At 39.5% G+C, this 12,938-nt stretch overlaps 2 protein-coding genes across 2 annotated transcripts; both read right to left on the reverse strand.

Moving 5' to 3' along the window:
• Nucleotides 1-3,890: 3,890 nt before the first annotated feature.
• LOC131880979 (protein tipE-like) lies at nucleotides 3,891-8,557 on the reverse strand. Its single transcript, XM_059227716.1, has 3 exons — nucleotides 8,379-8,557; nucleotides 5,283-6,036; nucleotides 3,891-4,062 (listed from the first exon to the last, which is right to left on the reverse strand). The coding sequence occupies exons 2-3, from the start codon at nucleotides 5,978-5,980 to the stop codon at nucleotides 3,996-3,998; spliced, it is 765 nt and encodes a 254-aa protein (XP_059083699.1). The 5' UTR covers nucleotides 5,981-6,036; nucleotides 8,379-8,557; the 3' UTR covers nucleotides 3,891-3,995.
• LOC131880978 (uncharacterized) lies at nucleotides 6,057-8,254 on the reverse strand. Its single transcript, XM_059227715.1, has one exon. It carries the CDS (start codon nucleotides 7,727-7,729, stop codon nucleotides 6,347-6,349), a length of 1,383 nt encoding a protein of 460 aa, XP_059083698.1. The 5' UTR covers nucleotides 7,730-8,254; the 3' UTR covers nucleotides 6,057-6,346.
• Nucleotides 8,558-12,938: the final 4,381 nt, after the last annotated feature.

Here is a 12,938-nt window from a genome sequence, read left to right on the forward strand (position 1 = left end):
CTTGCTTGCTTTCCAATCAGGTAAGAAAAAAACAGTTAAGAACCTGTCTTTCAAATATCTTTTTTGGTTATGTTGGAGGTATATGGTAAAGGTTTTAAGTACTCATTTTGCTCTTGGAACCATCAATGAGCACATTTTGAAGTAAAGGAGAAGTTTCATGTAGAATTTTCTTTAGTGTTGTAGTTTTAAAGGTTCGTATTTTTGGACACTTTTGTCCCCTTTTGTACCCCCTTATTTTTGGACACTTTTGGACGCTTTTGGACAGGGGTGGACAAAAGTGTCCAAAAATGAAGTGCCCACCCTGGTTACCGACCACCATTACACTAGAATTGGATCATTCATGGTATCGTGTTATGTTTTTCAATAGTCCCTTTTGATGAAAATATGATCAAGCAATTCTTGGAGGACGGGGGAACGATTTCCAGAAGAAGCACAGAGTGGCCCTTAATTTCTTTCCACCCAGTACAGTGATTTCCATATGATGGCTTTTACACACTATTTTTCTCTAAAAACCGAGGGATAAACACAATTAAATTCATCTCGTATTTGTAACGTTTCAATCTTTTGATTTTTGTTTTGGATTTTGATTAAGTCTTCTTATGCATGTATTGATTGTCAATTGATAGGGAGCTTGAGGTGTATTTTACTTTTTCTATGAGTTGCCAAGTAAGTTTTTTGTATCCAATTGCCTTACATTCACACACCACGATGATTTTTAATTGTAGATACCACTCATCTACTTTGTTCTGTACCATGATTTCAGCATACTTCAAAATATGACTTTCACTTAAAAGTTATACATATTCGCAAACATAAAAATTCAATTTTTCATTGATGTAAAGGCAAGACTATAGTTCTCAACCCAAAGAACAATAAGAGCTTGGAAAACCACAATGATACATGTATAACCAAACAGGTAAAGAAATTCACCATTTTAACTGTTTTTTAATCCTTTTCGCAACTTATTTTGGTTGGTTTTCGTGAACTAGTAAACCATTCTAAGTTCCTTAAATTATTCAAGAACTTGTGTGACGCTTCTGTTATCTTTTTGATCAATGTATGAAAAATATTTAACAAATCAGTTTGCTACACATCAAAAGCTACCTATCCAATTTTTCCAACTAGCCTCATCTTACCAGTGATGAGAAAAATCGAGATTGATCGAATTTCTGCCACTTTCTGCCACAAGTGGCTGAAAGTGGCAGAAAATGGCAGAAAGTGGCAAAAAATGGCAGAAATTGCTGGAAGGTGGTCAAAAATGGCCGCCGGTATTTAGAATGGTCGATCTTGATTCTAAAAGATGTCAAAGACAAGAAAGATCATATGGGTAAGCACAAATCTGTGGGGTAAGATAAGTTTTTCAAGTGTCCTTTGCTACAAAGCATATTGATATAGCATTGACTGAAATGCAAAATGTTCCTCAAATATTTATATTCATACTGTTTGATGGTTGATTGAATTGCTAACAGTACTCATAGACCACTTGCAGTATCTAAGGCCTAGCCACAACATTTACACTTTTTTTCACACTCATCAAAATGGTTATTGAATACGATATAACATTTTTTGAAGGCAATTGTCATCATTTTGACTTTAAAAAGTTTAGATCAAATAGCATCCCTGACTCCAATCGATTGCGGTGGGAAAATTCCAACTCGATCACACACCAATGACGTTTAGTGGTTGTATCTCACATTCGATGCAAAATACCCATTCCAACGTGTCAAAACAACATACAGGTAGGCTTAAAAATGAACGGAAGTGATCGTAAATACTAGAAAAAGATGACTTAGAATAATACAAAGAATTCTATTTTCTGCCATTTTTGGCCATTTTCTGTCATTTTTTGCCACTTACTTTGAACCAATTTCTGCCATTTTCTGCCACCAATTTCTGACAAGTGGTAGAAAATGGCTTTTAATAATTTCTCATCTCTGCATCTAACACCTATCTTAAGGTGGCACTTTGAATTATATGAATTTGGTTTGTGTACTCAATTTTCAGCTCAAGTTCACAACCATAGTGCAACTTTTGACAATTTTCCACATTTTATGTAATTGATTTATTGGTGGTATTATGATATGAGCATCATAAAGATGCATTGCTAAAATATAGCCCAAATCCCCTCATTTCATAGCCTATCCGGTGACCCTTGCTGTAGTATATCAATTGAAGTCCCTAGCTGGCAGTTGAAGTCTTCGGAATGCGCACTTGAGAGAGCTGAGAGCACCCACATCAAGTCATGAGTAGAGCCGGTCAAAACTGACAGCTAATTTGCATTAAAATCGACCGAATTTTCGGAAAAATTTGCTAATAAACTTTCGAACACATAGACACGTTTACGTTCTGGGGGGTGTACGTAAGGGCTGTTTTTGCCTTCCCTGCCAAGCAACACATAGATGAAAAGGAAAATTATATCATGATAACTTCCAGCATTGGGATTCGAACCTACTGTCCCTAGGGCGCTGATCTTGCCTTGTCCATGATGCCTCCTAGACTGATCAGCATTTTGCACATCCTTAATAATTCATGAAAAAGATAAATTTCAGTTCATTAACAGAAAAACAATAATGTAAAAGCGTAGCAAGGTTCTTTTTTGTTTGGTTTTTTGTACTATTAAAATGAGAGGTTATAATTCGTCTATTTATTACCTTTCAATCTTTATATGATATTTGGTCTACCAACGAATTTGAGTTTGCAGACCGAGCTAGTCCTTGAATGTAGGGTTGGTCTGGAATGCTATTAAAAATTTGTCCAAGTCTGACTTGAAAGATGCTACCGGATCAACAAGGCCCACGTATTCCCTACGAATATTAGAGGGAAGCAAATTAAACAATGAAGAAGCCCGAGAAAGAAGAGAAGTGGACTTCATGGTTCAAACCAACCTGGATTCTCAAGGGCTTAAATGTGCTCTCTAAACACACATTAAGCCTCTACGGTGACTAGAATCGCAGAACAATTTTGTTAAGAAATTCAAGTTGTTCAACTTTTATCGTTCATAATTTACTTTCATGAAACTTGGTGTCTAGTTTGAGACACGTTCTAGTCTCTCGCTCCCTTGCTCGAATTTAAGTTACTTTCAGATCGGTCTAATATTGCGCTTTGTATCTTGCTTTTTAGTACCTCTTCTATTTAGAAAAGAACCCCAGTGACCTCCCAAAATTTGTGCTGATATCATGAGACAGCTGCTACTTAAAGGAGTCAAATTGACTAAATTAAAGGAGCCAACTAAGTGTGCCAGAATCACACGAAGCAAACAATCAGCCATTCCCTATGATTCCGCGAGCTAGAATAATACCAAAATGTTCTTTCATGAGTCTTTCCACGAATTCTTGAAATATGGATTGTGCTTCCCACCAAATCGGCCTGCTCTTGGTCATAACAACTCTGAGCCCCTTTTCGAATCAAAGAAATAAAATAAGGAATGTAGACCTCCTCAATTAAAGGCGGGTTATCTTTATATCATTTACTTGCAAAGTGGTTTGTTTCAAAGTTATATGGTCGAAAGCTTCGGAAGCCGACCGAGAGTGGGCCAAAAATTCGAATTTTATGTGGTGTTTGCTTCATAACTTTGTTCATATCTTTGGAGTTTCCTAGCATAGTTTTGGGCTCAAATTTGATCAAGTTCATGTATTCAACAAGATCTTGTGGTTGCATGATTTGCTTATTTGGAATAAAGAGAACGGTTTAGGAGATAAAAAGTGTTTGCTTCAGTTGGCAGTCCAGAGTCCGTGGTGTGTGCATTCTGCAACTAAAACAGACTTTGCATTCGACCTCTGTAATTTGACAGCCTCATCCGGATTTTTTGCCTCCTCATAAAACTGGTCAAACTCAGATCCAACTAAACTTAGAATTGTTGCAAAATAAAAGGTTTTGTGGTATCAAACGAGTTTCCAATCCGCTACTTTCAAAGGCGAAGTAAACTTTATTTGTTAATTGAAAGTCACAAAATAAGCTTGAATGTGTTGAGAAAAATGACCTTGATCGCGAATTTCTTAGTAGACTGCTCGTTGTGAGTGTACTTCATCAGCATCATCATCCTCTTCATCGTCGATTTCAAATCTGAAAATGGAACAAACAGAAAATTTAAATCTCATTGAAATGGCAATTTGAGAGAGGTAGGAGGACCTAACCAGTAATCAATTAATCGCTACAGACTCAACTGACCAAATGACAATGAAGCTCTTACTGATAGAGACCCCGATTTGTAGTTGATGAATTATTATCTGCAGAATGTGCAAAACAAAAGAAAAATAAATGTAACAACAAAATATTGCACAAATAGCTTTTGTAGCTTATTTTGAGCCTGGTCTAGAATTTCCAGTAGCCTTTGGTATTTCTTTGACTTCGAGTTCCAAAGTAAAGAACTGATAAAATGATCAAAAAGTGTTTACTCATTTATTAAACAATAACGGCTTTTCATGAAATTTTGTAACACGCCTAATACAGCAAATGACTGATTGAGAATCTTCTCAGATCAATGTTGGCTAGGAATTTACTGAATGATCTAAAATAAGCCAATTGTGAATAATTATGCCTTTGAAAATCGGCAGGGTGTAAAGAAATGAAGGGCTGCTCTTTGTGGCTTCTGAAAATCCTTCCCCTTACTCAAAGAGTAATTTGATCATATTGAATCTCCATTTTTGATCAAAAGGGCTTATTGAAAAACCTAGCGCCATACAATGAATGATCCGATTTAACTCTACAGGACATTGGTAATCCTCTGATGTTTGGCCGCCGATAGATTGACTCTTGAAATTCCAGATTTCGGCCCTTGGTCAGGTCTTTTTTAAATTAATTTATCGCATTTGCATGATGCTCTCCACTTTCAAATTGCCTGAGCATGAACACTGAAAGGCTCATCAACGTCCCTTGGACTTTGCCGGCCTTCAGGATCCCCTTAGCTTTGGTTCGGGCCTTAAGACTGCGCTCACTTGCATTTTCAGACATTGTTTTGACGGCAATCGCTCAGAGGATTACCCACCGCCTCTAGGATATCGTTATACCATTTGTAATATGCCCCTATGTACTTAGCAGTTCCTGCTGATGAATGCTTGAGGTTTAATGTCAAAAAAAATCTTTGAGCAAGGAGAAATATCGTGAAAACAGCCAAGGGGGCCCTTAATTTCTTTACACCCTGTATACCAACAATATTCACTTTTGAGGACATTTATGCAGGAAAAGATTGATTTACCTTAAAAAAAGACCATAATTAAGCGCAAAACAATATTTTAAAGGATACAAATTCTCCTAAAGCCTGCAAATTGTCAATATGCTCTTACTCCTTCTCCTCTTGATCAGTTTGTTCTTCATATTTTCGGCATCGTGCTTGGCAGTAGGGGCAATACCAATACAGTAGAACAATCAGAGAAATGACGAATAAACCATTGGGAATGGCGATAGAGGCCACTACGTTAGCCATGGACTCTCCGAAGCTGTAAGTTTCTAACACAATCCACGGATTCAATTTACTATAATGACACGGAAAGGTCATAGCCTGGTCGGAAATGTTTTGATATTTGTTGGCAAAGGCTGCGCAATCGATATCTGGTGGATATCCGCAGCCTTTGATATTCACGAGCAACGGGGTATCCTGCATGGTGGCATTCTCGTTCTCGTCATAGCGCATGAGATCCACCCACTCGTTAACGTTTGATTCCCTCATGCCTTTGACCCACGTTTCAAGGCTATAAGCTACTCGAACTTGATAGCACACATACATATCAGCTGTACAGCCTTCACGACATGAGCTCCACTTGCAATGACTTTTCCCGTAGCGTACTTGCACTGAGCTCACTTTACAAGTTACAGGTGTGTCCACAAACTCATGCATCAGAGTGGATATGGCTGGATCGAGGACAAAAGGAACCAAGAAAAGGAAGGCGAAAATGCAGACGATGCATAATGTTCCCAAGATGAGGGATGTGTAATATTTGAAGTTCTCCAATTTTGAACGAGTATCGTCGGTTTCCGACTCCATTCTGGACTTGCGTGAAGGCTAGGGGGAATACGAATGGTAGTGTGTGGTCATAAGGCCTGAAATGAGAGAAGTAATGAAACATTTTGTCGTGCTAACAAAGCCCAAATACTGAACGAATTGGAAGTATTCAAGGCAGATCGTACCTTTGATATAGAAGACTCTTGGGACATTGAAAATGGCCCTCGAGCGTGTTTTCAATTTACTCTGGCACATTTTGCTTCGTTAAACATCGAAAATGGGCTTGCCGTTGTGTTAAAAAAACTGTCATCATTCGCTTGTATATTTGCCTGTTTCTACTTGTTTTTTTGTAGTGGGTTATATCAAATTTATCGAGGCAAGGAAATTGATGCCTGTTTGCATGCATGTTCATAAATCTTGAGGTTCGTCTTGATCCGAGAAGTCATTCGATTTGATTTCGTATTGTAAGTCCTCAGGGGATTTTGAACAACACCGGAAAGTCATATGGCCCGCATTGTCGATAATCAATATTCGGGAACATATCAGTAAGGAGCCACATGATAATACCAAGAGTGTTGAAGGGATGACGAAGAGAAGAAGGAATATGTTTCTGGTGCGTGACAAGTCGAATTGCTTGACCACGAACTCGGAATTGTGTGGAGCGTAATAGCAGGAAAATCGAGACGGAGAGGTATCGTTTCGACCATCTTTGGCGTAATCTTGATAGAAGCTCTTGCATTCGTCTTTTAGAGTATTCACGCAACCTTCAAAATTGATCTTGAGCCGAGTTCGATTATGAATCATGATATCCTCCTCAAAGGGTAGGAATACCCCATTCCGGTCCAATTTATTGTAGTATCCCAACTTTAGGTACTCGGATGTTAAAACGGTATAGTTTGTCATTGGCCCAAGAAGGGCCTTAGGTAAGATAGTGCCATTTATGCAATCCCAAGCCTTGATTGAATCCCCATCTATCCTCGGCTCCATGGCTGTACATGAGGCTATGAGTAGCAGTTCCTCAGAGTATGAATTGGAATCCCAAACAAGCTCTTTTGTGCCCGCATCCAAAGCCCGTTCACAATGAGCCGTGACAATGTGATCTCCAGCTCGAAATACGACGTTTTTATCTTGTATAGGGATATCGATGCATCTACGCTCACATGTCCAATTTTGGATCCTTCGACAAACTCCCACGTTGCAGTCGTACATTCCGGAGAGCTCAACACATTCCCGTTTTCTCTCACAATTTACTGGGGGTTCGGCATCTTCCTCTCTGTAGGTACATGAATAAACATCGGTTATGTTCCAACACAATCCATCTTCGCATCGGAACATCTTGTCTAGCCTCGTGCATTTGTGATCCTTTTTGCAGTTCCGCTTCTCAATGGTGTTGATATCCAGACTGGCGCAATATTTGTCAAATTTCTCCTGGCAACCCTGAAGTAAGACATCCGTCCCATTGGAGCGTACGCTAACAAAGAGATGGGTGCAATCCGCCCCGCCTTTGGAGAGGCACCACTCGCTACACGAGGTCCAACGACACGCCTCAATGTCACCCTCCACCTCGCGTCGTTCAATGGTGGTGCACATCACGCTGACTTCTCCAAAGCCTGATTCCATTTCTCGATGGGCGGGTAAGTAAATGATCACAGAGAGGTAAATCAAGGCCACAGCGCTCATGACCGAAAGGGCAAGGCAAATACACAGAGTTCCACATGCTGCCCTTTCCTTCCGGTTCATGTAATGGAACTCTACAGGAGTTTTGTTCTCGTCATTTTCTTCTGAGATCATGATGTCAGTTTCTTGGATTGAAGAGCGCTACTAATGGACACTTCGATGGAGAACTCTTTTAGCCCTGGCCAAAGCAAAGGCTATCATCGATCGATACCATCGTCAGCTGTGGCCGTGTTATGGAAAGCGACTCAGCCCGGGCAAGACGGAACACAAGCCGCTACGATGGTGTGGAACACTCTTGGTATGAGCTGGTATAACGTGGAACGCTAGGAAGTAGGCATGCAACTAACTGACTAACCTTCAAAATGGATTGCCATAGGAACCGTGTTTTGATAGTGGAGTTGAAGCGTTATAGGCCATGCATGCTAACGAGATCTATATCACGTCATTTCTTTCTTAGATGTGAAGGGTTGGTGTCCTCAAATGTCTCGTAAAGGCTCAGGAAACGAAAGATGGATGGTACAAGGGCGAGATGTCCAAGTGGCTTTGGTTTCAGAAGCTATACCGTTGGTTCATGAATCAAATTAAGTGATTGCAAAGATATTTCAAGGCCATGTTCTTATCCAGGCTACTGATCAGAAACTTTTTCGTTGCACTCAGCAACTGAAGGTACGATTTGTGGGACTTTCCAACTATACTAACATTGGCTATCGGACATTTTTTTCTTCTCTATATGAGTTTCAAAATTTTCCCAAAATCTACTTACGGTTTTAGGAGCGTGTTTTCGCCTATGAAGACACTGGCAATCACAAGGGCACAAGTTTTTTCTTCATTATTGTTGATCCAGAATGATTTGGCCCAACAATTTCTACCCTAACGACTGACTAGGGCTTCGTTAGCTGTCAAGGGCTTTCTTTCTTTCTTCCCTCGCTTCCACCATCCTATTTAAACTTGTGGGCTCCCTACCAGCTGAACGCGAAAGAGGCAGGTCCCTCCCTTGTGCTCGGCCTTGTTCAACGCTCCGTCGGCGTATTGAACTCATGCCCGGGGAGGCTTCGGCCTTCGCCTTGGAAGTGCCCTTTTGGCTAGAGTAGTTCCTCAACTCATATTGTCCAGGGGCGATGAGGAAGCACGAGAAAGGCTTTTGGCCCCTCCAAGGAATTTACGCACGCATGTTTGGGGTCCTTAAATGGCCACCACACTCGAAATGACCCGTTCTTACAGAAGTATGCTAATTTGAGGGACGTGGTTTTCATTGCGATACCGACATCCAACGTCCTGAAGAATTGTTGATGACTTTAACAACGGGTAAAATTTTGGTCGCTTATTCAATCAACAAAGATTCTTTACATTTACCTTGCAATATTTTGCTGATTTTCGCCCGAATGCGAATTATTTACTTAATCATACTCCAAAATATGATTAATTGAAAATGAACATATTCATATGTGCAACATGGTTCAGGTCCGTGAGAAGAAATGCTGTTGAATTATTTTGCGTTTTGTTTAATTTTTTTCTCAGCAATCCTCATAATTGATCCCTCAAGACGTGTTTTGCAAGTCACATGAGATAAAATTTGATAATAGAATAATGTTAACCCTCTTGAAATTATTTCGAGAAGACAAGGACTACTCTTAATTAAGGTAGCTTGTTTCCAGCTATGATTTGACTTTTTTAAATATGTGATCATAATTTGAAAAATATATCTGCGGTTTGGGAGCAGGTATTTTTTACGTCTATCCGACCTCAATTGGTGTTTTGCGTCTAAAAATAGCAAAACCCAGGTTAAAGGCAAATATTTGTCCATAAAGCTCATTTATAGCTCAAGAGAAAAACTCATTCGGATGATTGCTTTGGTTGCATCGCATAAAACTTGATACTTCAAGAGTCTTACGCGTGACAGGCCACCACCAAGGTTACCAAAGGTCTTGAGAACGCACCTCGTTCTCTTCATTAACTCGCTTGTTACGACATCGTCGAGACTCGAGCTCCAAAGTGAGGTACAAGGTGTAGCGCTGGATGCATCATCGATTATCTAATGGGGAATGCTGGGCACTTTTTAATCTCTGGTACAGACAAGTGCTTATTTCAGATTGAAAGAGGAGTGGTGATAGATAGATCTCATCGTAGACTCCTGAATCATTAAACGAGGTTGAAGGAAACTGTTTGTAGCCTTTTTGAGCGGGTTCCCTGAAAAGGATCTCAGAACGCATTCTCGTCCAAAGTTATAGCAGTTCTTGCAGTTTAAACCGCCATTGTGATGGGAAGATTGACATTATGTGGCAAATCCGTGATCTTCTTCGTGAATTGCGTTGATCGATACCGAGATTTTGCACCTCCTTTGTTAGTCAGGGTTGAAATGCAAATAATTGAAATCGAGTGCTAAATTCTGGGAATGCCAATCACAAATTGTACTGTTCATATCTCAGTGAGACTTGATCACTTCCCATGGTCAAGATGGGATTATGCACTAATATGAATGATTGCGATGGCTGTTGGATCTGGGTAAACCATAGTCGCACGGTCGGCATGAACACCTGTGTCCGGTGGAATAATCTTTGATAGTGGTATTGATGGTGGTGGTTATGTTAACGACCATTAATAACAATAGATCCATTGATTTGATGGGCGATATGCTGAATTGACTTGGGGAGCAGGCACTCCAGAATGGCAATTCTTTACACCAGACTCATTTAATCCGAAATGTTAACGGCATTTTCGATGCTACTAAGTGCAAAACTGGGATGGGATTTTCTCTGTAGGAACATGGGTTTTGAAATCTTGGTGAATGGCCTATCAACTCCAAAGTAAAGTAGAAGTGAATAAATGAATTGCCTTGATCATATCCGTTCTTAGATCTGCAATAGACGTAGTTACAAATTGCAATGTAAAAGTAACGGTACAAAATGTCAACGAGGATGACTTTTGCCCTGAAACATTTATTGTTAATTGAAGTCGTCCTCATTTTTTCCTGCTGTCGTGATTCTGAGCCAATGATTTAAATTCACGAATATTGCACTTCAGTACAGCGTGCGAGTTAGTGTCAATCTTAATGGTAACTCGGATCGAATCCCATTCAAAAATGTGTTCACGCATCGAATCATTGTGAATGAGCAAAAAAGATGCCTTGGCGCCTCTCTCTCGCTCCTCTCTCTCCTTGTCTCTCCCTCTCCTTGTCTCCTTTTGGTCGTTGTCTCCGTCAAAGTCTCTTTCTTTATCCAAGAAGAACAAAGGGAGATTCCATTTGAGCTTCTAATCAAAGCTCGTTCCCAAGGGTCTTGGTTGTGTCCAGGAATTTGTGGTAGTTTCGTAGGTCGGTCTCTGGTAATGCATTACCTGGGCTCGGTTTGAGAATTTCAGGAATCGTTGGTAGTTGAGCATATTAGTATCACCAGTCACCCCACCTAGAGGGCTTGTCCCTAGCCCTCTAGCCCCACCCAATCGAAAAAATGTGAGACTTGTGAAGATGAGAATAAATAGTTATGTTGCATGAACTGTACAGTCAATTGGATAATACATGGTATTAGTGACCTATTGAACAATATCCCGAAATCTTCGGGATACCAATGAGGCATGGCAGTAATGTTTATCACTCGAGGGAGGACCAATGTAGTCTGTGGTCGTGACCGTTGCCAAAGACTTGCTTGGCGCTACGCAATATAAATCCAAGATATACGACGAGTACATTATACCCGATTGCCCATAGGGATAGACGATCAACTGTGACGGACGTTAAAATATGACTAGTAAATTAATTTCCTCAAAATGATGCTCTGAACCGTCTGTTTCGCATAATTTATCTTCCGTGGACAACATGAGTCTGCTGTTCGACGTAGTTAATGTATCTTGGATGCAGTATTGGGCTCAATACCCTACGACTCTTCGATATCGATACCGAATCAATGAATATTTTCCCCCTGTTGAGAGCCAACGATAGATATCCTTACGAAGAATGAATGATTAAGCTTGCCTGAAGGAAGAGGAGATATACAATATTGAGTGAGTGTCAATTTGGCCAGGTTATGAGATCTGCAGCACGGCAGGGTGTCATCATTGATCGGGATGACAATGATTCAAGCAAGCTCTTTGCAAAGAATTCAAGCTCGTCTTCTTGAATTCAGCTCAGGCCATTGATAATACCACTTTATGAGAGTGAATTCCAGCGCTCGAACCTTTTGGGGCAAGGCAAATCATTGCGTCATATCAGTTGAAGAGTCTCCATTCGCCCCCAAAGCTATCCAATTTTACGACTGGGTATCATAAGCCTCTCGAGTAATTAAGCGCCAAAGTGCGTCCTCTAATGCACTCAAGACATCTTTTGTTCTTGACTCTATTGACACTGAGACACAAATAATTTGTCAAGCCCAATCATAATTTATTCAAAAAGTTCAGTATTACCGAACATCCTGAAAGAATATTTCAGTGTTGCCGCTACACGGTGGTTACAATTTCTGATTGAGTGTTAGCTCGAATGGCAAAAATCATGGTTACGTTTTCTGGAAGGCATCGTTGTCCAAAACGAAATCAAATTATATCATTCATACTCTTTTTAATGTACTGACATGAAATGTCATAAATATCTGATTAAAAAGATGCTTCATGTTTACAATTTGAGGGTTGCGTTTTGCAGATAAATTGATAGGAAGGCTTTAGTTTAAGCCATTGCCAAAACAAATTCCATGGTACAAATTCAAATATTTTTTTTTTTATTTACGTAAATGTTCCTTCAAAAGCTAGAAATAGTAATCATTCAAAACTTATTCAGGATGCACGTTTAATTGCCGATAAGTATTTCTGAAGCATGAAAAGCTACAGCAGCCAATAATGTATTTGAAATATTGAAGAAAAACATGTGACAGTTTAACTTTCTACTTTATTTTGCTATTTTTTGCAATAATCATTTTCTACGTTTTATAAATATGTCATTCAACGTGAAACAGACATTTGTCAAGTTTGAAGATCAAAATTCATATGACTTGCAATTAGCCATCACGACATCACAATTATGAAATGTTTATATAAAGTAAGTTTTAAGTGATGTCACACACGTAACTTACTTTTAGCTTCTCTGCATGCTTCAGAGAGTGAAATACTTTTATTTGTTTATTTTATTATTTTTGGAGTTTTGAAAATCAAAGTACAATTCTTTAAAATAGGTCTACGATACTTGCTTATTTTGAAGCGTAATGTCTCAGCGTATATTCAATATTTGGAAAACAAATCTTTTAATTGATTTTGGATGGATTAATGTGCTATTCTGAGCTACTTTTAAAGGCGCATTTTGACAAAGGTTGGTGTTTTTATCGCTTTAACCAAGAAAAACGCA

This window comes from Tigriopus californicus, chromosome 5 (genome assembly GCF_007210705.1).
Source record: "Tigriopus californicus strain San Diego chromosome 5, Tcal_SD_v2.1, whole genome shotgun sequence".
NCBI lineage: Eukaryota > Metazoa > Arthropoda > Copepoda > Harpacticoida > Harpacticidae > Tigriopus > Tigriopus californicus.